This window comes from Macrobrachium rosenbergii, chromosome 14 (assembly GCF_040412425.1).
Source record: "Macrobrachium rosenbergii isolate ZJJX-2024 chromosome 14, ASM4041242v1, whole genome shotgun sequence".
NCBI classification, from domain to species: Eukaryota; Metazoa; Arthropoda; class Malacostraca; order Decapoda; family Palaemonidae; genus Macrobrachium; species Macrobrachium rosenbergii.
Genome location: NC_089754.1, coordinates 31,498,673 through 31,525,875, shown reverse-complemented (window position 1 = coordinate 31,525,875; position 27,203 = coordinate 31,498,673). Strand labels below are relative to the sequence as shown.

General features: G+C 35.4%; 1 protein-coding gene across 1 annotated transcript; it reads right to left on the bottom strand.

Moving 5' to 3' along the window:
* Positions 1–312: 312 nt before the first annotated feature.
* Positions 313–22,283, bottom strand: LOC136845863 (uncharacterized). Its single transcript, XM_067116279.1, has 3 exons — positions 20,989–22,283; positions 7,725–8,152; positions 313–3,730 (listed from the first exon to the last, which is right to left on the bottom strand). The coding sequence occupies exons 1-3, from the start codon at positions 21,538–21,540 to the stop codon at positions 3,409–3,411; spliced, it is 1,302 nt and encodes a 433-aa protein (XP_066972380.1). The 5' UTR covers positions 21,541–22,283; the 3' UTR covers positions 313–3,408.
* Between the last annotated feature and the right edge of the window lie 4,920 nt (positions 22,284–27,203).

Here is a 27,203-nt window from a genome sequence, read left to right as displayed (position 1 = left end):
GTAGATGACATACATACAAAAAATTATTATTATTATCATTATTCAGAAGATGAACCCTATTCATATGGAACAAGCCCACAGGGGCCATTCACTTGAAATTCAAGCTTCTAAAGAATATGGTGTTCATTCGAAAGAAAAAGAACATACAGAACAAACGAAAATTAATAATGACAAGCAGAAAAATCGCTAACATATGGACAGATGCTTGATAGTGGTTTGAAGAATGTCATACAAAACAGTTTATCAAGAGTCAAATTATTCATTAATACTGAAAGGTAAACGAGGAATCTGGGTCTTTCAGTGAAGCTAAACTTGATAGTCATAATTTTATTCATATAAGAAAATACATTGTTTATATAATAATGAAATGTTCTGTTGATAATACATAAATAGTGGTATTCATAGTGAAATGTGCAATTATGAAAAAAAAAAACTTTGTACAACGTAGTGATAACAGGATTAAACCTTACGAAACCTTAACTTATATAAAGTATACCGTAGTATCCATGAAGATTCATAGCAAAAGGACCTTGACGGGTCTAATTACAAAAGAATAAAATAATGGCAATAGTAAATGTTCCTGGTGGAACAGAGAACGCCAAAGTAAACACTGCCCGTGCGTGGAACTCCTTACCCAGGTAACTCTAATACCCATATAAGGTCTGACACCCTGAGTACGGTTTCTTATATCTTTTATTTTTTCCCTCTCTCTCTTTCGACGGAGGTGTGGCCGAAACGTGTTAAGGTATTATTACCTTGTATTCCCCTTTTTTTTGCTTTTGTTTCCAAAGAAAGACTTCCAAAACCAGTCTCCCGCTCTACTCCTCTTGCGAGAAATATTCTTGGCTCATTAGGAGTACCTGTCGGACATTTTATCTTACATAAAACTTATGATTTATGTCAGCCGGTGTTATGGCACCCTGCAGGAAAGAGTTGGGGGGTGAACGAAACGCAGATTCCATACGCTTAAAAAAAAAAAAAGCACATACGCACGCGCAGATTAAAGCTCTCTACGTTCAGTGATCGTACAGAATGATACAGATTTGCAGGATGGAAAGATACAAATAAATACTTAGATATTCTACTGAAGTCGGTGCACTTACATGAAAAATAACAACCGAACGTAACCAGGTTTACGTGCCAATTGTAAATGAGATCATTAGCAAACTGAAACGCAAAATTGGTTCCACATAAAAACGAAAGAGTACTAATTGCTGCCAAAGATCATTTTCGGACCAGTCTGCAGGTATGGCAAATGGTGATAATTACCCACGAATCCTGCCGCTTTTTCGAATGGTTCGTATTATTAACAACTGCTCAAATGTCAAGTGCGTTCTTGGCTTTTCACGTAGAATTCATTATTTCACATTAATTTTCAGAACCTGGGTACGCGAAAGTGAATTTAACGGAGGTGAAAATAACCAATTAAGACACGAGCAAACTCCATACTTTTAAACATGGCTTCCAAAGTGATAATACACATAACTTATGATGACCAAAACAAAAGCTGTTCTGAATACACAGAGACACAAACTCACTTTTTCGTGGTCTGCTGGAACTACAAGATAAACTTACCGTTCTTAAAAGAACTTATCTTACAATATAAGGCACATTTAATTTCTGGAAGATACAGGAGAATTCTGAAAGGCACTTTCTGAAAGTAAACTGTCTTAGGCACTAAAGAAAAGTATATCTGACAAAAAATATGTCAGTAACAGGAATAGAAAGCCTATTATTACATTTTGCAATATTTCTATAATTTACATAAAAATATTTATTGTTTAAACTCTAAAATGCGATGTTACAACCAAAATATTCATATATGTTTTATATATATATATATATATATATATATATATATATATATATATATATATATATATATATATACATGCACACACGTGTTTGTCATCAGAAACTATTATTATTGTCTGATGATATCAATCTTTATTCATGGTTATGTAAAAGATTTTACATAAGATTAGTAAAAAATAATACATGACTCAAGCATAAGTTTATAATGCCATCTGTACCGCAAGTCGAACTAACTATACGATAAAACATGCTAATATATGTATATATATATTATATATATATGTATGTATGTATATATATATATATATATATGTATGTATATAATATACATATATAAAGCATGTTATAGGCCTTTTATCAATAGGACTAGAACAATATCCATTAATCTAAGCATAAATAATGTGCAAGTGCATTGTACCGCAAACAGTGCGTCTCGACGAACATGTTCTGTGCATTAAATGCATTGCAAATGTCAAGTGAAAATGCACGTACTCTGAAAAAAAAGGACATATTACATTTATCAACACAAAAATGCATTCTGTCACTTGTTTTTCAGTATTGCATAATTTATCAGATGCTAATGTTCTCTAACATTCCTCTGCGTTCAGAATTTCAATGAACAGAAATATATAAATGCTAATGCTGTTTTTATATTCTAATCCCATGATTGCATCTTTATATCTTCCTTGGAAATAGTTATGAGACACTCGACGTTGGAGAGAAATACCTAAGGTCTTTTATTCCTTAGATAAGATGCCTTCTTTACCTTGAAAGCTGTGTTTTTAAGTCATCTCTTTCCCAAAAACTGATCCGTTAATCCTAATGCAAGTATGAAAAAAAATTCGTTAGTTACAACAATACACTCTTGTAGGTCACTGTTCGATACCAAAATTAATCAGAAGACAAAGGAACTAAAAATGATCTCTTGTTAAGTATTAAACAAAAAATTCGCAGAAGTACAATTTCATGTGGTCATTTAGTTCCTATATTGCTCTCCTGTTCATTTGAAGGTTGTCGTTCTTAATTTTCTCAATTAAAGACAACCTTCCATTATTCTTCGAGTCATCCAACCAAGGAGCTTTCAAACTACACTTATCGACGAGAAATAATGATACGTCTTTAAAGGCTTCCACATTAAGTCACGATTGTCACATGGAATAAAAATAAACTGTCCATTGCAATTGCATATGAGTCTGACTAGGTACAAAGGGCTTACAATTGCGGTTGAGTTCCTGGAGATCTCAGGATTATTCACTGAATTGTCACTAAACAGGTTTACACCTTATAATGCCCTGTGATATGTGATATCCCAAAGCGCTGGGTTATCTTCAAGCTTGGTACGGAGAAGAGAAATAAATAATCAAAGAAAATGGGGAAAAACTTATTAATCATGAGTTGGTATGTTTTACTAGAAGGCGAGTACTCTTCTAAACACTCCAGAACTTTTGTGAGCAAAGAGATCGACTTATCAACAGAACATCGAACTTCACTAGCTCTCCATTAACGAAGTGGTCGAAATACTACGCCGAAGTGTCAGTTAAACAGCTGAGCACCCAACACCACGAGGGAGAACTACCCTGGGGAACGCCGGAGTCAGTTAATATTATGCTGCCACCACGCCAGCGCCTCCAGGAGGTCCTGCTCTTCCCGGCCGTAGTTCCTCATATCCTCGTTCTCTTCGGTCTTGATCACGCCCAGGGGCAAACCGGAGGAGGGAGATGTTGAGGAAGAGGAGGAAGAGGTGGAGGAGGAAGAAGAAATGGTACTAGCGGTGGGGGAGGTCGTGGTGGTCGCTAAGGTCACCGTTCCCGTTCCCGGCGGCGTGAACTTCTGCTCGTAGAAGGAGTTGGTGGGAGATATGTCGGAGCTGTCGCAAGGAGAGGTACGGAGGAAGGCGCCGTCGGGGCCGTCGTATCTGAAAGAGGAAGGAAATTCGTTACGAATCAAGTTTTAGCTTACATTTCGACAGAACAGTCTCCTTCTCTTTCGTGAATGTTGTTTCGTCTTAATTTGAATAGACGTTTCATCTTCACAAGGAATGGAAAGATGTTTTCATTTTAAATGGACAGTTTCGTCTTCATCGTGTGTGCAGAATTTCACTTCATTTAAATCAAGTTTTGTCTCCATTACGAATAAACAGTTTCGTCTCTTTTATGAATAAAGTTTCGTCAGCATATTGAATAAACAGTTAGCCTAAACCCTCAGTCTGAATAAACACGGTCACGGACTTTCCTTGATATAGAAACTAAAGATTATTAGCTAGAAGAATAAAAATCTGATTGGGAAAACAAATCCACAGTTATGTATGGGTACAAATATACTTAGAAATAAACGTCAACAGAGACCTTTCGGGGATCTGTTTGATTCTCCTTTTAAATCGATTGAAAAGGGAAATAGAAAGGATTCCCGACAGCTCTCTGTTTACATTTATTTTTCAATATATTTGACCCATACATAACAGAGCCTGATTATTAACAGAAATATCGATGTCTGTAAGATCTATTAGTTCTTTATGAATATGATCGAGAGAGAGAGAGAGAGAGAGAGAGAGAGAGAGAGAGAGAGAGAGAGAGAGAGAGAGAGAGAGACCGGAAACTAATCTATTATTACTGTCCTGTACTATGAGGCGCCTTCCGTTGCTAACTTCCGGCTGAATGAATAATATATCGAGAACAAAATTAAGTAAGAATGGTGGTTTTTTTTTTTTAAATTTACTCATCATTACTCACGATCGTCATATCCCTATTCACGGAAAGACAATCCCCACGTTAGATTAATGCCTCTTGGACTAACAAACCGTAAGTCATTTTTGTCCGAAATGTTGCTTATAAAGTAATCTTTAGTTAATGTAATCCAATGTAATCTCGCAACCATCCCAGTCAAAAAGTTCGAAGAGCTTTCAGTTACCGTGAAATTCGTGAGGCTACATTAGCCTTCGTGTCGTCCGTTTGGGAGCTGCCCTTCTTAATTACTATAATGCTGAGCAATTGAAGCTAGGGGAATCGTGGTCTTAAGGAAATTTTTCAATAACCTTTCCTCGGATGTGTCCGTAAGCGAATATTTTTGTTGTGAATGAATGTATTCGTGTACTGTTTATGGTTATTTACTCGTAAGATAAGACAAAAGACTTGCCTGCGTGACATGAAATTGTTAATACGTAGTTTTATTATCTAATTACGTATGATAATTAGATAGTTATTCGTTAATTGTTATCATTTTATTATCTGCATTCAGAGAACTAGCCAATTCGACAGAATAATCGGTGCTGATTACTTTAAGTCTTGTAAATGGTTTAAAAGATTTAATATTGGCGGTAACTTTGGGTGCGTATGAATCTTACCAATAATTAACCTCAGAAACTATGCAGCGCAGGCGCAGTAAAGAAAATGACGTAACTTTTAAGGTGTTCTTATCATGTCCTGGGCCTTTGTCTAATAAAATGCGCCGGTAAAAAAGCCCCGAAACTTTTATTATACTGCTGTTGCATAAGAGCAATGAAAGGTTTAAAGTAGACTAGAATGCTGGCGAGTAAAGCGTTGTTTTTGTTTTGCTGGAATTCAGGTTTTGAGGAAAGAAAAACAAATACATGGAATAATTATGACGAAAGTTAATAAATAAAAAACTTGGAGAATTGTAAAAATAGCAAGATATCCTTAGAATATGTAATTATTATAGCTAAATTTTTACAGTTTATGAGATATTGCCTAAGACATTTATTTTCATAAGAAATGATCAAATATTAAATTTAAAGAACTATCGAGTATGTGGTGAAACCAATTTTTCATCCTCTACTGTATAAAGTTTCTATTCGTAAGGATATTTAATTTCAATTATTGCTAATGCCTATTGCTTGCCTGATGATATGTAAGGTCTTATTTAAAGTAAATAAAGAATTCAATATGTAAAAAACAAAGAGATATAACATGAGTATTTGAGTTTTTTGTATACAAGATTTGGCATGCCTAACGTGTAGATTGCTTTATATTATGCACTGAATTCTCCCAGTATAAAAGCCAAACTTTTCTTCAACATGACCCTTATGCTAGGAGACTTCAGTGCCTAATATAAAGCAATCTATATGTAAGACATGCCAATTCTTGTACAGATATATCTCTTTATTTTTTCATATATTCACATTTGAATTATCTATTTACTTTGAATATCATATCATCAAGGAAATAATAGGCATTAGCAATAACTGACACGAAGTACCAGCGCGAATAAAAAACGATACGTCTTACAGAGGATCAAAACTTGGTTTCGAGCAATTGCAAGTATAAAATAAATAGAAAAAATAGTAAATTTTGCGTTATTTTTTGTTTAATACCAGAATAAGAAGCAGAGAACCATCTATCGTTTTGTGTCTTTTATCACATTAACCAATTTATGTCTGGGTAAGTTGGTCAGTTTTCTTTTCCTTATTATGGAAACAAAGAAGAGCAAAACAGGATGTCCTTATTCAAGCAGTTCTTCCCACTGCCCTGCCAGAGTTTGAGAACTGGGATGTTTTTGTGCTGAAAAAAAATCTGGAAAAGCTAGTCTTCCATTTCCTGTCGGTCTAGACTGGTCCAGCAGTCAGTTCCTGAATCTGCCGTTGCTGAATTTAGGCCCGATTCTCAGTCTAGTAGTTTTTGCAGAGACCCTCTTCAAGCCAGGTTGATGCAGAATGCAAATTAACTTGGTGTCTGATTGATGGAAGTGTCAGTAACCTGTTAGGGGTTAGGAGAGAGAGAGAGAGAGAGAGAGAGAGAGAGAGAGAGAGAGAGAGAGAGAGAGAGAGAGAGAGAGAGAGAGTTCACTGCTGGTCCAAAGAACTATTATTACCTGCTGAAAGTGGAAACTTGGCTAAAGAATCATTTTTACCCGCTGGAAGTGGAAACTTGGTTAAAGTCGCGATTTATATATATATATATATATATATATATATATATATATATATATATATATATTATAAATTTTATTGTTTCCCTCATTTTATGGCATTTAAGAACAGGTTTGAAGCATTTCATCAAAAGAAATTTTATAATAATAAGCGACTGGTATTCAAATTGTTGGGCGTTATAATCCGTCACTATGATCAAAAGGTTGTAAGTTTTTCCCTATCTTTCTAAGGTCCTCGATGTTTACAAGATATTGTATAATCAATATGTTTCCCATTCTTTATCATTTTTTTCTTTTACGCGCCGGCAACTTTTTTCCCAAGTCATGTTTAGTATTATGTACTCAGGTTCAGCAAGGTGAAAAAAAAGTATTTAGGTAAAAGTTTATCTTTTCTTATTGTTTTTCACTTAACAAAGGGAGTTGAATGAATAAATTAAATTGTCCATTTACTAAAAAGAACATTTCCCGTCGCGTGATGATAAATTTGAAAATCCAAATGATCTCAATTTGTTTTAATAACATATAGAAATAGATAAAGAACGAAGTTGATAATGTGATGAGAATATTAGTCAGGTATTCAGATACGTCTTTAATTATTTATTGTATTTTGTGATAGAGTAAAATTGCATATTAATATTAATACAAGAAGAAAAACGCATTGTTTCCCTGTTTTATGAAATGATTAAGTCACCAGTATAAATAGAGAATATTTATTTACTGGTCAACAGCTGAGGAAAAAATCGAATAAAACTTACAGGAAATATGATAGTGTGGAGTTTACTCGTACTAAAAAAATGAAAAAATTATCACTCATGGCGTGCAAGATGTATCACGAGAGTCAGTGTAAGCTGAATGCCCTTCCCTTTGTACTATGAAATTACCAGCACGAATAGAAAATAAGAAATGGTATTTGTTCATTTGTTAGTCAACAGCTGAGGAGAAAAAATCAGATCAAAATTGAAAGTAATGTAATAAGATGAAATCTACTCAGATGCTTCATCAAAATGATCTCCTTCCTTTGCACTCACCTCATCTGGCCTATACTCTGATAAGTGTCCTCGGCTGTCGGGAGCTTGAGAATATGCGGTTCGATGCCGTGGTGGGGATGCAGGAACACCTGGGGATGCAGCTGCTGATAGGAGGCCGCCGTGGAGGAGAGGGCGTTGGCGTTGGAGGGGCTGGAGGAGGAGGTGGGACCCATCACCCCCTGGTGGAGATGGTGGAGATGATGATGATGATGGTGGTGGGGATCTGAATGAATAGCCGGGGGATGATGAGAGGAGGAGGACGTTGGGGGGGAGGAGGAGGAGACGACCACAGTGGGGTGATTATCCAGCAGCAGCTGTAATCCCCGGATGTACTCGACGGCGCAGCGGAGAGTCTCAACTTTGCTGAGCTTCTTCTTGCGGGCGGCGTGGGGCACGTGCTGCCGCAGGATGGCGAAGCCCTGAGACACCTGAAGAAAAAAAGAGAAAGAGAGAGAGAGTGACTGAGTGAGTGAGGCAGGAAAAGACAACTTTAGATGGGGAGCTGGGTACGTTGCCGAATTTTGGCCGGAAGTTGTAGTGGCCAAGGAGGAGGGAGAGGGTGATTTAAATGGATTATGGGAAGTCTTATCTGCTTCTGAAGATGCTTTTATCGATAAGTGGGCTAAGTGGGCGGCGGTGAGGCGGGTTAGCGTAAATGAAGGGAATCCTCGAGTTACTGGAGGTTTCTGAAGGGCTCGCTTAGAGATTGCCTAATGAGGATGGTACATTTCTCCGTTTGTTTACAAAATTGTATTGTGAAAGATTTAATTACTAATTCACTCGAATCACCCTTCAGTCGTGTAGACAGAACCAGAACGGAAAGGAAAGCAAGATATAATGGTAAAAAAAAAAAAAGACGACGTTCAAGCCAAGTAACAGAAAGCAACAAAGTAACAACGAAGAAGGTCTAGCAAAGGAATGTCTCCAGGCCCCGTAGACACCAGATCTTCTACGGGAGACTAAAGAAGCCTTAATCTAATTATCTGGAGATTAAAGGCGAGGGGAGAGAGCCGCGAGGGGCGTAAAGCCCTTCAAAGGAAGAGAGAGAGAGAGAGAGAGAGAGAGAGAGAGAGGAGAGGAAGGCTGTGGTTAGGCTCGACCTTGAGACAGAGAGGCGTAGACGAGGGTGCAAAAGAAAGGAGCTGGTGACTTGCAAACGGTATTGCAGTCTGAGGACATCATGTTTTTCTGTTCGACAGGCTAAATCTAAGTATATATTACTAGAAATGATTCTGAAAAAAAATTCTGTAGAATTAAAGAAAAAGTAATATAGAATAGATATACTGATGATGGAATGGGTTGTAAACATCGTGAACCTTTGAAAGATAGGTAGATACTTGTCCAGAGTCGTTGTAAGTATATATATATCTATGACTTATTTTGTGATTATAGAAGGTAGGTTATATTCTCCAACTGGAATTCAAGAGCTAACGCCTTCGGTCTAGAACGTATCTGCATAATGACCAATGCGAGGAAGAGTGAAGAATAAAAACAGTTGTTGTAAGAGACCTCAGTATATCACATTTCAGTTCCTCGTAAGAATTCCGACCGTTTCTATAACAATAGCTTCATTGACAACTGCTTTGCAACAGCGCATCGTACATAAGCCAGTTTCACAGAGAAAGCTCTACAAAATAAATTGTCCTTAACTCGATAATACCACGAAAGTACAAGAATGCTAATTTTAAGTAATTATGTTTTCATTTGTACCTGAGTAACTGTGATTTTATGTATAAAGGTTCCGATACTGTCTTTTAAAGTATGTAAAACTTACTCTTTATACAGCTAAAAACAGAACTGCCATTTTACCCCTACACACCCCAGACGGGTGTTGTACCGCAAGTGGGTGAGTAAAATATTTAATATTTTCAACAATAATTTATAACGAAACCTTACCAATATATAAATAAGTAAATAGAACAGGCTCTCTAAACATAACAGCTCTAAAGTAAGGATAGGATTTTATATTACTTTTTTTTAAAGTAAAAAAGTTATATTTTACGTAATTCATAAATTCATCTGAACCATTTTCATCATGTGAAGTTTTTGTGATATGTTCAGTTATTGAAAAACTGGTTTCCAAGCTTTATCTTTCCAGCTGTTACGGAATATATCTTACCGATCACATACATGCAAAATCGCACTAATAGATATAACTTACTTCTTTTCTTCCAAGACTTTCTTATTATTCCAACTTCCTAGTATAAAACTCTAAACAGGACTGTGCATAATGAAGAACATGTCCTTAACTTTAAATCACTATGAATACTATTATCGTGAAAATTTATATAAGACAAATTCCAAATGTTTTTGTGTTGCTGATATAATGGAGAAAGTTGTACATATTTTACAAAGGGTCAACTGGTCTTTATACGCCAAAACTCTAATCTAAATCTTATAATTTGTAAAGGAAGAACCAAAGTTATATAGGTATACAGTGTTGGAGACAGACATGCCAATTGCCATTTTCAATGTTTATTCTCTAACTGTTACTTTTTGGAGCAACTTTGGGGTTTTCCCCCAGTTCCACTTTTAGATCCTCGAACTTCATCGCCTTCATTTTCTGGATCTTTTCGTCTTGCTGTTCAACCACTCCAACTCCCTACCATCTTGTCTTAATCGCTGGTTGGCCGAAAGTGCTCCAGTAGCCTGGGCCTGACAAGTTTAAATTTCATAAAATCAATCACTTTATTTACTAAATAGATCATGCTTTGTTTACTAAATAGAATGCGTTATTTACAAAATAGATTATATATGCTGTATTTTACTAAACAGATTGTGCTTCATTTACTAAATAGAATGCTTTATTTACTGAATAGTTTATGCTTTACTTACTAAATAGATTATGCTTTATTTACTATATGGATTATGCTTTGTTTACTAAACAGAATGCTTTATTTACTAAATAGATTATGATGTAGAATGGGGGTTACGGAAGGCATCACGTTTAACACGTGCTTTAAGGATCAATAATTCCGGTTCTTTCATTCAAGTGATTTGAGGTCGAGTTTATGCATCCTGGCTACGCCCTACGTCTGAGCCAAGCAACAATGGGGAAAGAGATCTAGTAGATAAGCACTTCACCTCTGCTCTTCAATAGCTGTTGACCTTAGCTGGTCATCGTGATTGAGAAATATCGCTGGTTTATTTGCGCGGATAAAATATAACAGTGCTTTAGATTTCTCGCTCCTTATTAAGACAAGGCTTCGGATGTCCTTCTCTTCCATTTATTATGGAAGTACTTTCATCCAAACGAAGGTGATTGTATGCCCTGGCCGCATGACTTCCATCTTCAGCGTGTCGTGTTTTGTTTCGATGGGTGTGTTGTATGGTCTTTGTTCCATATTGCTTACGTCATTCTTCAGTTTAGAGACATGGTAATTCATTGATCCTTACAATTCATTTTAATTATCCCTGATATTGCTCACACACGCACCGAGGACTTGCATTGATATATATATATATATATATATATATATATATATATATATATATATATATATATATATATATATACTGTATATATTCTATATATATGTATATATATATATATATATATATATATATATATATATATATATATATTTATATATACTGTATATCGGAAATAAAAGCACCACGGGAAAAAAAAGGGTTTTGGTAAAGTTTAGCGGAGTTGAAGGATAATGAAGTTTCATTAAAAAGAAAAGGAAGTCGCTAGGTGGGGCTGGAGTGGTAGGGCAGGGGGGTGGGGGGTATCGGGACCTAAGACGGGAGAGAGAGGGTAGTACATTGGATGGGGGAGGAACCATGTTTCCGTTTTCTTTGTCCTTTGTCCTTCTCTCCTTGACCTTTTATTTATCAGTGTCTCCGTTGTATGTCGTTCATTCGGTTGGTGCTTAACGGACAATTGCTGAGGAGAGCCATTTTACGAGAATATCTTTTTTTTTGGGGGGGACCATTTTGTTTTTTTTATACTCAGTACGATTATTTTCAGATTCCAGCCTTACACAGCAGTTTTCATTTAGTTAAGTCACAAAGGACAAATAACAAATACGTAACTAGGAAAAAACGAAAAGTTGTCAATAACAACGAAACTAGATTACAACATAATTTCCATAATTCTGAAACTGAACGTAAATCAAATAAAGCTGTTTTCTGAATAACCAGTGTTTTGACATTCACAGAGGAAGATGATCTCCATAAAATATAAATTGTCTTCATTCAGGTTTATGAGAATTTCAATGCTTACTGAGATGTTATCATTTTTTATTACTCCAGAGTGTTTATGTATTTAAAAATTTGTTTATACATCCATAAGTCTGTGTGATTCTCGTGTAAGTAGTTTTACTTTAGAGAAAATTTGCATCTTTAACAAAATATTTACGGGATTTTTGATTTTGTGATAAAAGTTTGATAAACTAGATAAACAGGCTATTTATTAATTTGATATTAGGGATAAATGATATTTAACAAGACGCCAATTCTCATCAATTTATTTATTTTAACAAGCTGAAATATTCCCATTTCGTTCCATCGTTAATTACTGTTTCACATTTTTATAATTCCAATATATTCTAATTACCAATTCACACTTTTCCGATTACAACACATATTATTTACCACTTCACACTTACCTAATTCCAATATATCCTAATTACCAGTTCACGTTTTTCTAATTCCAATATATTTCAATTACCAATTCACGCTTTTCTAATTCCAATGTATTTCAATTACTACCTCACACTTTCAGAAATCAATGAATTTATTTAATGACTATTTGGTCAGAATGATCAGCCATTACTTCCCGCTTTGCTTTAAAGTAGTTCTGGTCATATTGCCAGCTGATCTCATGAATTCCGTCCTAAGAGACTAGCTGACTGCAGATAAGCTAGCTATTATGAAAATACGTTTCATTTGTCTAGGCAATGGTATTTTAAGGGAGGTCATAATGCTGTTTAAAAGGACGTGTTGTTGATTATTCGGATCTGTTAACTGATAAGTTATTCAATTGTTTTGTTATATTTTACTCCAACTCCCATCTCACAATGGATATTCTCTTTGTAATTCCATGGTTTTTCGGCTTGTTACGTTGAAGTGCTTGTACACCCTGTGCAATAATAATAATAATAATAATAATATGGATTAGAAGGAGAGCCTCTTTTAAACATGCTATGTTAGAAATTATTGTTGCATCAGCTGATTTAGTTTATACTATTTAGGAGGATCGAAAAAATATAATAATAATAATAATAATAATAATAATAATAATAATAATAATAATAATAATAACAATAATAATAATAATAATAATAATAATAATAATAATAATAATAATAATAATAACAATAATGATAATAATAATAAGATTTTTCATAGGTTACGCATGAATATTGGTTTTACGAAAAGCAACGCGATCCAAATATACAAAACATCTGGCTGAAAAAATAAATAAATAAATAAACTTATAAATAGACAGATAAATAAATAAAGAAACAATTAGATAAATAAACAAATAAATAAATAAATCCACGTGGAGAATGTATCACACCAACACAGGAAGCAGAAACGAAATATTCTCGATCCAGGAACGTTTATTATGCCTCGACTCCTCGGAGTTCCAAGAAATGTTATTCACAGCGAACGCCTCGGGAACCAATACATATTCTGTCGGAGCCACTGAAGCTCTCCTCTAATGACTCTCCTCACGGAATCAACAAAGACCAGTCGAAGACTAGTCGAAAGACCAGTCGTCATGACCTTAGTTCATTAAAAGGTTAATCCGATGACAAATAGCTTCATACTCCTAAGAGCAGTATTAGAAGTATTACATCTTGCAATTATCACTCGATACATAACACTTAGCTGTTAGCAGCGATCTGTGCTTCGCTTCTAGATACAAATTAGCCTTTTACTATTCACTGTTCTCTCTCTCACACACACAGACAGGGTCTTTCTCGGTATCCCAGTTTACGACGAGAAAAAACCCTCGAATTTACACGCCCGAGGTTCAAAGGTCAGAGCAGGAATACAATTTCCTCTCGCGTTGTAAGTCACAACGAGAGGCGCGGGCGGGCAGAATCGGAATGGAGCACCACAGGCTAAAAGCATCTAATGGCAATCCCCGAACACCTCGTGTTTCTTTTTTACGATCTGGAAGCGTCGTGTTTACGACCTCGAGATCCAAGGAGTAAGCTATGACACCGCTGGTGAATTCGGTCATGGCCAATTTCCTCCCTAATCGTTTGATTAATGCCAGACATCTTTACAGTTCTTCCGGGCGCCGTATTTCTTGTATTTCTTGAGACTTGCTCAAGAAGCTGGGGTTTAAGTGCGTTTGGCGTCGGGGTAATAAAACGCAGTAAGTCCGTCAGCGGGGGGGACTTGATCTCAATTTTGTTTCATAAACGCGAGCAGATGACGGATAATAATCTTCATTGCAATAAAAACAAATGTGTAAAATTAAGAATTATACGAGAGGAAATAAAGGTTACGACAGATTCGAAAACAGAGGAGGAATAGGGCTGAATAAGCCAAGGTAGAAAAAACAGGAAATATATATATATATATATATATATATATATATATATATATATATATATATATATATATATATATATATATATATATATATATATATATATATATATATATATATATATGTGTGTATATATATATTCATATATATTAAAATAAAAAAGGAAAACAGAATGGATAAAATATCATTAAGTAAAAATTAAGTATATAGCATTCACCGTCAAGAAAAAAAAAAAAAAATTATTCTGGAACAGTCATAGAAATTGCCCAAAGGCTGACTACATTAAACTCCAAACAGAAATGTGTTTACGTTGTGATTTTCAAAAATGTTTTTAATGTGTGTTTTTTTTGTTTTGTTGATGAACAGAAACATTACCCTCTTTGCCAAGAACAAAAGCAATATTTTCCAAAACCATATATAATTTTTTTTTATAAACATTTCGCTTCGATCTGTAATGCGTTTATCTTACTCATTGCTTCCTAGGATATAAATGCTTTTAAAACTGGTGAAACAAATTAACCAGCACATATTTTCAAGTGTTTGAAAAAGATAGCGTTTTGTTAAAGTGTGAAAGAAAGACTAGATGCTGTGAGCATTCTTGCGGTATTCAAAAGATGTTATTATGAATGTAGTATTAAGAATAATTAAAGAGATCTGCGCGCGCATTTAGTTTTTCAAGGGAAAGTCTTTGGCTGAGCTTTCGTAAACATCAGTGAATTTATTTACAGAGACTAATATACTTTAATGAAAGAGACAAATGAAAATAGTTGGAGATAAGATTTAACGAAGTTAATCAGCTTATCTGAACGCTAAAATTGCGGATAGATGAAAGCTAATTAACGAAACTAATATCAGACGGTAAAAATGCAATAAACATTAGCACACTAAGACTTGCCTAATAGTCGAGAGGAATTTCAACATGCAGACACAAACATACGCACAAACGTATGTACACTTTCCTTAGGCCGAGGGTCAGACTTTCAAGTAAGTCTTGCAATTAAGAGCAATTGCGTGTTGCGAAAGATTAATGTTGAAATTAAAGAAGCGAATCAAACTCTCATTTAATATTTCGCCAGGGAGAAAACGAAGCAATTGCCTCGTTTCTAATTGCCCGTGTAAATCACAAGTGTCATCTCCCTCTCTCTAGAAATTTAACTCTAGGGCATTCTAGATGTATTTCTTAAAAGAATACCCCAACCCGCCCGCCGAGTCTCAGCTGTCGACAGGATTCTCCACAGTCGCTCTAAAGACCTGGGGAAGTTGGTAGTCAGCGACAGCCGTAAAATGAGAAACATTACAATTTCTTGTCGGAACTGGAAGACGAGTGACGCTTTCATCTCAATTAACGGGACTAGCTTACAATAATAGCATTTTTGTTGTTAATCTCCTTTCGTTATCACTATTCTTTGTTTCTCTTCAACTACTTGCATATTTGAGTATTGATACGAATCTCTTCGATGAATAGCAGACGTTACTTCATTATTTCTTTTATTTCTTGCTCCGGTGCTGAAAATATTTCCCCTTAGATTATTTAAGTAAGTCAACAGGTACTGTAGAGTCAGACCTTCCAGTGAATGAGTTGTAAGTAGTTCATTTCCAGACATTGCTGGAAAAAATTTTATGGAATTCGAATCACATTTTTGAATCTTGCATGATGAATAGTGTCCCGTGAACAATGAAATCTAGTCACTATTCATTATTAACTTCTTTATTTAGGTTAGCCATTAAATTACCCCTTCAATAAGGAAAAGGATATTCTTTAAACAGTTATAATAACGTGATTTATGGTCGATCAAGTCTGCGAAGAAAAATATATTACAACCTTACAGTAACGTTTCAAGATTCATCAACGTCAAGACACACACACACATATATATATATATGTATGATATATATATATATATATATATATATATATATATATATATATATATATATATATATATATATATATATTGCCTAGGTAAATGAATATTTTTGACTGCTAAAACTTATTTATATTTAATAACTAACTGATCGTCAGAGGGATATATAAATTCGTTATAAAAGTAGGTAAATAAAAAAAACAACCAACTGCAAAGAAAGTTAGATTTCATGTATAAATCCGCTTTTAAAAGAAGTGAAATAAAAATAAATCAAGAAAAGCATTCCTAGATACAAAGAAAGGTAGTTTCCATGAATAAATTCGCTTATGAAAGAAGGAAAATAAAAAATAAAAAAACATACCTAGATTATATAAACGTTGGATTTAATATCAACCATCATACGGCTTTTTGTATTCTGCCCTTCACGACCTCAGAGTCGTATGAAACCAGAGACTGGCTGACGAAAATGCCGAATTTGAACGGCCACCCGAGGCTCTCCTTTTCCATCCAAATTGAGAAAAACGCAGCACAGTGTTTGTTTTGTCTCTCCAGTATAGTGTTTGCCTAAGACTCTTATTCGACGAAGAGTTTGATTTATTCTGATTATTATGCACTTTATTGTTGACTTAATTAACAGAGAGAACGGGAAGTGAATGACATTGAGGGCTCGAGGTTGCGCAAAAAATTTTGTTTGATATTTCTTCTGTTCCATTGGACACATAGATCGAATTCTGCTGTTTTCGATCATATTAGAAAAAAAAAATTTTTTTTTTGGTTCTGAGTGTAGCTAAGCTTGAGCCATCCTATAGTGCTGATTTTTTGATGATTTCCCTTAGATATGCTGGAAATGTGCTGAAAATCTTTCTTTTGAAATTTAATTCGCATCAAATTATATTTCAGAAGAAATGTGCTTTTATCCAAAACTTAAGTTTAATTTGATCCAAAATTTAAAATGATAAAACACAAGGATAAACTGATTCTTTGCTCAGTATTTTTAAAAATAAACAAGAATTCTTTGCGAAATTCTTGAGATACCGAAGAAATACTGAATCATATGGACAGTCTTACATATTTCTTTAATAAAGAGAATCCTCTTGTTTTCAGCCTACAATGATTTTACGTTATACTCCATCAACTTATACTGCTATAAGCTTGAATAATCTGTGATTTTAATCAAACCACTTGATAGCTGAATTCAAGAGTGAAGCTTATCAAGTCAGGCTCAAGAATGTTTAATTAGTTAAAAGTCTCCAAGATTAGTTTATAGGTCACTGAGTTCAGAGATTATCCATTTTAGCCAGTCAAAATCAGTGTTGCATTAATAATTCATTCTAATAACGTTAAATCTTCCATAATTCCAATTTAAATATTGTTTGGTTTTAATCTCTCGATTTCTACAACGTTTGGTTTTAAGTCGAACTCAAGAAAGACTCATTTTGTTTAATCGAACCAAAATATTTTTTAGTTAGACGAACTAAAAAGTTAAGTATACCTCAGTTTTACCAGACCACTGAGCTGATTAACTGCTCTCCTAGGGCTGGCCCGAAGGATTAGACTTATTTTACGTGGCTAAGAACCAACTGGTTACTTAGCAAAGGGACCTACAGCTTATTGTGGAATCCGAACCACATTACAGCGAGAAATGAATTTCTATCACCAGAAATAAATTCCTCTAACTCTAAAAAGAATAAAATTAAGTTCAAACTTCAGTCTATGGGATCCCTACCAACTCTTGCCCAGTTCATAATCAGGTGATAATATTACAACTGGAGACCAGATTTCTCCCCGCCTAAAAAGCACAAGTATATTAGATGCCATAATTTATGATTCTACTAACACAAAGTACCGATCAGGGCAAAGAATGTCAAGCTGCATTCAGCCAACTGACTCTTTCGAAAGCAGCATAGGGATCCCTGACAGAAGTGTTGAAAGAAGCACAATTTGAACCACTTTCATAAGTACACAGAGTTTCTCGAATCAAGCACTTCTGTTTAGTGAAACTGGCAAACAGACTTCGCTTTCAGATGCAGGCAGCAGATCTGGAGCTAATCACGTCTCGAGTCTTTTTATATTCTATTTGCTTTTCACTCTGCTTGTTAAATGTTCTGCTTTCTCTTTGCTTCCTTTGGTAGAATCAGGCCTGTTATCTTTCATCAGAGAGAGCAAGTTCTCTTTGTTTATATATATATATATATATATATATATATATATATATATATATATATATATATATATATATATATATATATAACATATATACATATGTATCTGTATATATATTATGCACACACATATATACATAAATAAATGAATAAAATAAATATACATATGTATATATATATATATATATGCACCTCTCATGATAGCAGAATGGTAGCGTAGTTCCCCAACCATTCGGTGGTTCGAGTCCGCCTGGTGACAAATCGCTTATCACTTAGAAATTCCCATTCGACGTTTATTCCAAGGTTGAGTGAATTCGATTTAAAAGACATCTGTAGCTTAAGGTTTGTGGATAAGAAAAGTTGTAACAGTGTATAAGATATAAATATATACATATATATATATGTATGTATGTATATATGTGTATATATATACATATATATATGTGTGTGTGTTTGGTACATAGAATCATAATTAAGATATTTCGTACAAATACGATTACGGACATAATTAATTTACGATAAGAAAAGTTGTAACAGTGTATAAGATATAAATATATACATATATATAGTATGTATGTGTGTATATATATATATATATATATATATATATATATATATATATATATATATATATATATATATATATATATATGTGTGTGTGTGTGTGTGTGTGTGTGTGTGTGTGTTTTGTACATAGAATCATAATTAAGATATTTCATACAAATACGATTACGGACATAATTCATTTACCTTTAAAACCTGAGGAAGCATATCACGTACAAACACGATGTACTACGAAACCCGTAGTACATTCGCTGAGTCAAACCGTAACACCAAAATCCTAGGGCCGGGGGGTGGCCGGAGGGGGAACTAATTGCTCTTTACACAGACCATCTGACCTGGAGACCGAATCCCTGTCCCCACCACCACAGGACAGCATAAATATGTTTACGTAGTTTTCCTCTTACCTCGTAGGACCCAAGACCCAAAGTCCTAGTCGACCAAAAAATCAGGAATTTTACCTTAGGTAACTTTGAAGTGGCGGCCTTAACGACTTGTGAATTTATTCCTGTTAAAATCTTTATAATTTTATATTTATTTATTTATTTATTTATTTTTTTAGATTTTAACGAGATTGAATATCAGTGATTTTGCCTTCGGCAACTTTGAAATGACGTTTCATAACGATTAGTGAATTTTGCCTGTTAGAATCTCTATTATTTTGTTATATTTTTTCTAGATTTTAACGAGATTGAATCTGGGAGCCTATAGAAACCCCGTAATGTCCTAATATGTAATTTTATTGAATTCATTGATTTGTTCTTGTCGAATACGAGATGAAATTTTTGATTGTCCCCTTGTATATTGCATAAATTTAGTGTAATAACATTATATTCCGGATGAAAACTCGTCTGCGAGTTTCCCATGAATACAAAATGAGTTGTTATTCTTTCCAAGTTTTAATCTTGAGTTCTTGTTCTCTCCTAGGTAAAACTAAAGTTCTAGCTTTTTATCTATACATCTAACTTTTAAACTAAAAATATAAATCTAGTTACTGACTGAAACTTGAGTACTTTTTCTCTATTAGATGAAACTAAAGTTCTAGTTTGTGTCTAGACTTTTATCTCTTGAATTGAGCTGTAGAATAAAAGAGATATTGAAACTAAACTAACTGAAACAGTAATTCCTCGTCAGCCATATGCTTGCATAACGGGACTCCCTTGTAGTCAGATGAGTGTACTACCAATCAAACCTCTATCAGCACCCGCGAGAGAGAGAGAGAGAGAGAGAGAGAGAGATGTATGTTTTATATATATATATATACATAATATACGCACACATATATATACACATACTGTATATATACACACACATATACATACATACATATATATATATATATATATATATATATATATATAGAGAGAGAGAGAGAGAGAGAGAGAGAGAGAGAGAGAGAGAGAGAGAGAGAGAGGTTAAGGCTTTATAAGCGAGACCTTCCGAGCCACAAATCGATAATTCTGGCCTTTCGTGAACTGGCTCGTGGAATGACGGCGTATAGCGCTTATCGTCTTACCAAAGCTTGATTTACTTTTATTAAAGACAAGTTCATCAAATTATGACGTTAAGTGAATAATGTAGATCTGCGTAATGAAGAGAAACATGATAACATCTTTAGATTAAGGTTAGAGTCCCCTTACTAGAAGAAAAGGCAAGATTTTTGTTATTGTTAATATAACCAAAAGGGTATGTATTTCCTATCTTCAGTAATGTTGCAGTTGCAACGGAGACTATTTAACAATGATAATAATAATAATATTGAAATCAGTTTAATTTGTAACAGTAGTAGTAATTGCGGAAGTAATATGGAAAAATAGAGACTCTTCAACATGATCATTTGACTGAAAATATTAAAACTTTGCATGTATTAAGCAAACAAGGTTCACAATTACGATATGAAGTTTTTACTTATGAATTAAGATCATAATAACAATATGAATGAAAGACAATTACGTAAAAAAATATAGCTTGTAACAGTTGTATAACTTTCTAAATCCATTCATGTCGTGTCATTGATATGTAAAATGTTTTTGTAGATTATAAATTAATAACTGAAAGCTGTATTGTGAACAATTACAGATTTAATTACAAAGCATAAAATGCATAAAAAGCTCTAACAAAGAAACAAAAAGAAAAAAAAAAGTGATATGCAACTTTACCATTTTAACCCGATTCCTTTCCCGGGCGTTCCTCCTGGACACCGGAAGTGGGACATCACTCCCGCCGTCCGAATAGGATATCCTCCTCCTGCACTTCGCGGGCGAAGGGGTGGATATCCCCGAGGACCCTAATCCTACTCCTGACGAAGGCGCTGCGACTCTGGATACCGAAGTGGGCGTTCTGACGTAAGGCGAAGACGGAGACCTCGACGCAGAAGTGGATAATTTGACCGTTGGGGAAGGTCTGATGGGCGTGAGTGACTTGTGAGGTGACCTGGCCGACGAAGGAGATGACCTGAGGCTGCTTGACCTGGGGTTGCCGTTGACCTGTTGTTGGATCTTCAAGCTGACCTTGCCGATGACGTTCTTGTTCGACCCCAGCACTGTCCTGCCGACGGTGGTGTCCTTGGCGGAGATCGACAGAGCCTTGGGCGTTTTCGTAGGAATATTCTGAAGGTTGGCCGCGTTCGAGGGCTTCAGGACGTCCGGTTTCACGGGGCTCTGGACCTCGACCTTGACTTGACCCGGCATCACGACAGCGCTCCTGGACATGGTTCTGTCATCGGGGACTTATTTCCATGAAGTCCTTTTTTTTTTTTTACCAGTTTCTTCGAGTCTCACCTCCTAGCTTCGGTCATAATTCACAACACAACAAAAGGGAAAACCATTTTCTGTCCACCACACAAGTTCTCTGTCTCGCTCCCTCTTTCTCTCCTCCGAGACTGAGAGAGAAAGATACACATACACACTCACACAAACACTTCCCCGATATCGACGGCTAACGGTTTTCCTCGGTTCACTTCAAATATTGCCGCCGTCTGTCTCTCTCTTTCTTTCTCTTCCTCTCTTTCACTCGTCCCGCCAGCTACCGACAATACGTCCCTTCGACCCGTAGCGGTAACGGAATGATTCTGCGCGTGCCGTAACTTTGAGACCTTACGCGCGTGCATAGGCGCCGCCCTTAGTGTATAACGTCGACCAATAGGCTTCCCTCCCGCCATTTATGTGACCAATAGCCCTGCGGAACGAGAGACGTCAGGCCACGCCCCTGCGCACGTGTACGTTATAACGTAGGTGGCGCGTGTCCGGTGGGCACGTGCCGCGGTGGTGTAGTTCTTTGTAGTCAAGATTGGCTTTCGCCTGAGTCCTCCTTCCGAAAAAATCGCTTCTAACGAGACCTTCAGGGATTATACAAAAGACGGAAAATGTTCGTAACATTTTTCTTCATTGTTTGTTTACTCCGGTTTCCCACGCAAGCACATTAAAACCTAAAAGATTAATAAAAACATGGATTTTCACTCGAAACTCCTCTCTTAGTTTTGAAGCGTCTGAGAGGTACCCCGAGCGAGCAGCTGCCTCTCCAACCAGCTTATATAGTGAATTCACAGTGGAAGTAATCCTGGTGGAGTTGCCAACATATTGTAAACAAATCGATTACAGACATATTTTTGAAAAGCGGACAAATGAAGGAAAGCTACGGCCTCCTTATTCATATAACATAACGAAGAAAACCTGAGGTTGACTACTATAGGTCTACAGACAGTGAAATCAGTATCGCACTAAGCCGGAGATAGACTAAAGCAATTACATTACAGTTACGAGAGAGAGAGAGAGAGAGAGAGAGAGAGAGAGAGAGAGAGAGATGAAAATAGCTACTGCTGGGATAATAACCCCAGGACCATCTGCTCGCTAAACCTAACAGACAGACACAATGGTCTTACGCCGGTCAGTCTTTAACGTGGCATAAAAACTGTAGCTATAACTTATTGGATCAGAATAAATCTCCGTTCTGCGTTGTGTGTGTGTGCGTGCGTGTGTGTTGAGGGACGGGGGAGGGGGAAGGTGTCTTGTTTCGGGGTAAGGGTTGACCAAGAGAATGTATGGATTAACCCGATTAACCAAAAGCAATTGTTGAGCATCGACGAAATAGCAGCGAATGGTCTCTCCCTCCCACCCTTCCCTGTCTATCTCTGTCTCTCCCGCCCCTACCCTTTCACTTCGCACGATGCTTGCATTGATTGAGTTGTGCTTTTGTGAATGCACTGCTGACGTGCGAGATTATCTTCGGTGAGTCGAGGGACTCGGTGGCTCCTATAAGCTTCGTAGCGGCTCCATGGTATCGCAGCTGCTTAAGTGACATTAAGCGGAAGTGATATGATAGGTCTAGTTCGACGTGTTTTGGTAGAATGCAAGCTTTTGATTTCTTAGACCAAACTCGACATATTTACTTTAGCAGTTTGAAATACAGACATTAAAAGGGAAAGCATGCTTTACAAATGGCATTAGTTAATGGCATCAACGGTAAAATATCGTGAAAATGCAAAACTTAACCGGCAGTTATTTGAATAACCTGAAAGCCAGTCGCACTAGAATCCCAGTTCGTACGAAACTCAACCAATTTTCACCCTTCAAAGAGCAACCTGTCACTTGCAAGGAAAGACACCAACGGAATTCCGTTCGTGTCGCTCTCTGAAGGAATCCGACGGGAGAGAAAGTTTTATGTACGTATTATTTCCCTCCCTTTAGACCGATGTTGATCAGCGCCACCGCCGTATATCGCTATGTGAAGTGGTTCCAATATGGGATAAGTACCATGAGAGAAAGGGCTTTTCAGAAAGTTACGATCGCAAGCTTTCTTTTTTCCTCTCCATTTCGTTCGTTATGGTGTGATGGAAGGAGGGCGATAAATAATAAATACTTTTGCAAAGAACCAGAAAGTTACGAGACAACTCACACTGACATCGCGATTCCGTCAGATTCTTGAAAAATCATTCGATCGCTCGTTTTTGAGCGAATAGATAAGAAAATCGAACGATACAATGCCGTTTGTTGTGAACGAAAGCAACAGAGTCCTTATTTTTCCACAAGAATTCGCCGTTTCAGTTCGTTTCGTTATAAAGTGTTCTCCTCCCCACACAACCATCTGTTGATAGGCGCCAGAGAGTTGCCAACGACTGTTTTCCATTGTGACAGGAGAATGAGCGTGACCAAAAATCAATATTTTTCATCCCGCAGTGCTTCGACGGACAGCCTGTTGCTGGAGGAATTCGTTCAGATATACGAATGGGGAAAAATACTTGATAAATAAAAGAAAAACTACGAAAATTAACGGTAAAATAAGCAGATGTAAGCCATTTGCTTAGAATGAATTTCCTTATTCAGATATTTCACAAACAACTCATCATATTACTTTGTAGTAATTTTGCAACAAAAATATTTCAGTTAGAATGAATTTGAGCCATCATTTGTTTGTGTGGCAAGGTATTTAGATTAATTTTATTGATTTATTCATACCAGAATATAAAGCTATCTTGCATTTAATAAGAAATACACTAATACCAATCTTCATTTATGGCAGAAGCCTGGAGATTTGCATTTCTCATATATTCCTGTAATTATCAATTACCCTCCAGGTAATTATTACATTTAACGTACGGGTAATAACGTTTTCCAGAATTTTAAGATTAAATATTTGGTGGCCAATGATATTTATCAAGGTTATTGAAATTAATATTTTGATTCAGGTAAATTTGATTTAATGGTACAGTAAAAATAACAGTAACCAGACACACACACACACACACATATATATATATGTGTGTGTATAATATATATGTTTATATTATACAGGTAAAATGATAATGAAATGCCAGTAAATAAGCTTAGTAAAATGATGACTTTTACTAGGAATCACCTCATATTTGTAATGCAGATCATTCTTCTTTTGTTCGTTAGGAAACAACAATTTTGGTGCAACGGTTGACTGATTGATTTACATCATCACAAACGTCTGTAGAGAGAGGAGTGAATTAGTAATAGCCTCTTGGTTATGTATATGCAACTTGCAATGAATATAAGCAACAGCGTCAATGATACTTCCCAAATCGACTTATTCTTTAATATCTCATCCCTCTTGAAAATCAAGCGAAGATGCAACGCATTACTACCCTAAAACAATTCGCCTTCTATTTTACTGATTTATTTATATTTTTGTCACTTTATTGATTCAATTTACTCATTCGTCTTTTCTTTCTAATAACTAATCTACGCTTTCTGTATTTCCTGTTACCCTCTGTAACTTTTTTCAAATGCATACCCTATTCTTTGGAAGCTTGAATTTCAAGTTAGTGGCCACTGTGTGCTTGTTCCACACGAATAGGGGTTTGTTTTCTGAATAATAATAATAATAATAATAATAATAATAATAATAATAATAATAATAATAATAATAATAATAATTATTATTATTATTATTATTATTATTATTATTATTATTATTATTATTATTATTTAGTGATGCGCCAGAAATGTTGCTACGCCAAATTACGTAAACAAACCAACCAATCAACAATGTTTCATTTTGATTACCAGTTAATGAAAGAAACAGGAGACCGAAGCTTTAGCACTTATTTTCACAAAACACACACACACATACACACAAAACACATACACGCAAACAAACACACACATACGTACTTCTCAAGGCAAGTAGCGAAGAGACTCATGAATTACGAATGGCGTTCATACGTCAATATTTGAGCGTCACAACCTGTATCGTATATTGGCTTTCTGTCACTTTCTGTCGCTTTCTGTAATTCCCAAGGGATGTTGTCAGCGACAAGTGTTGGATGTCGTTTACTGTCGCTTTTTTATTTTTGCTGTTTTCTAACGGAGGTGTTATCAGCAAGCGATGGTCATCTGAATTTTGGGAAAGGAAAATTATAGGTGAGTTTGTATTACTCGGTTGAATGAATGTTAGTACTTGTATAAATGCGTATAAATGTTTGTGTTTTAGTGTGAAAAGATGTCGTACTGTGGTTTTCATTATGCATGAATAATTTTGCTGTATGCGTAATACACACACACACACACATATATATATATAAATTTGTGACTCACATCAGGATCGAACCCAGGTCTTTTAATTGAAAGGCAAGGGCGCTGTCCACTAGGCCATACAAGTCTTGTATGGCCAAGTGGGCCCCGCCCTTGCCTTTCTGATGTAAGTCAGAAATTTATTTCTGTTCCACACGTGATTGTGTGTTGATTATTATATATATATATATATATATATATATATATATATATATATATATATATATATATATATATATATATATATATATATATATATATATATATATATATATATACCTGTGTGCGTGTGTGTGTGTATGTGTGTAAAGGTACGTAGATAGACATTTGGACTAACATAGTTCAACGAATAGTATTCCCAGAATAATGTGAGGAATAACTATTACTTAAATAATTCTGCTTCCGCAGGAAAACTAAGTGATAAACATTTATTGAATAAAAAAAACTAAAATTTGAAAGATACATTCTCTGTAATAATAAAGGAATTCCATTAATAATCATATAATCCATGCTTTTGCATCGACCCCAGAAACCTAGTAAATCGAAGTAATCATTAACCTCTTCTCATATCTTATCTATAACAGAAAGACTAAGAGTCGTAATTAATAAAAAAAGACTGCATTATTAACGTCTAAGAGGACACAGAAAGACACTCAGTCGTCCCTTCGCGGCTTCTTTTGTCCTAATTTTTACGACACTTTTTTAGGTCCTCGATAATTTTTGGTCCGATGCTTTGTATCGACAGTGGCGTCCTTTAAAGCCGGTTTTTTTTTATCAGGCCTACAAAGTGCCTAACAAGCAAAATACATCTCCCTGGACATCATTAAACTAATGTAACACCTCTCTCTAAGTCCTCCTGAGAGAGAGAGAGAGAGAGAGAGAGAGAGAGAGAGAGAGAGAGAGAGAGACCAAAACCTGTTGCAGGAGATGACCTCTCTAGACAAGAGATGTTCATTTCGATGCGGTCAGTGGTGTCAATTATATTCTTCGTTGGTGTTGGCATTACTTTTGCGGTTCGGAGGATTTAGTGATTTTGATTTACCTTCTGTATCTCTCTCTCTGTCTGTTTATATATATATATATATATATATATATATATATATATATATATATATTATATATATATATATATATATATATATATATATATATATATATATATATATATATATATATAGGTGAAGTATACCTTAGTTTAACTAGACCACTGAGCTGATTAACAGCTCTCCTAGGGCTGGCCTGAAGGATTAGATTTATCTTACGTTGCTAAGAACCTGTTGGTTATCTAGCAACGGGACCTACGGCTTATTGTGGAATCCGAACCACATTATAGCGAGAAA

What these genes read in the sequence shown, in the direction of transcription:
- LOC136845863 (XM_067116279.1), bottom strand. Translation starts at nt 21,540, where the DNA reads ATGTCCAGGAGCGCTGTCGTGATGCCGGGTCAAGTCAAGGTCGAGGTC. An exon ending in AAAGGAATCGGGTTAAAATG is followed by an intron (nt 8,153 to 20,988) that starts GTAAAGTTGCAT and finishes TTTTTTCTTCAG; the next exon opens with GTGTCTCAGGGCTTCGCCAT. An exon ending in CAGAGTATAGGCCAGATGAG is followed by an intron (nt 3,731 to 7,724) that starts GTGAGTGCAAAG and finishes TTCCTCTTTCAG; the next exon opens with ATACGACGGCCCCGACGGCG.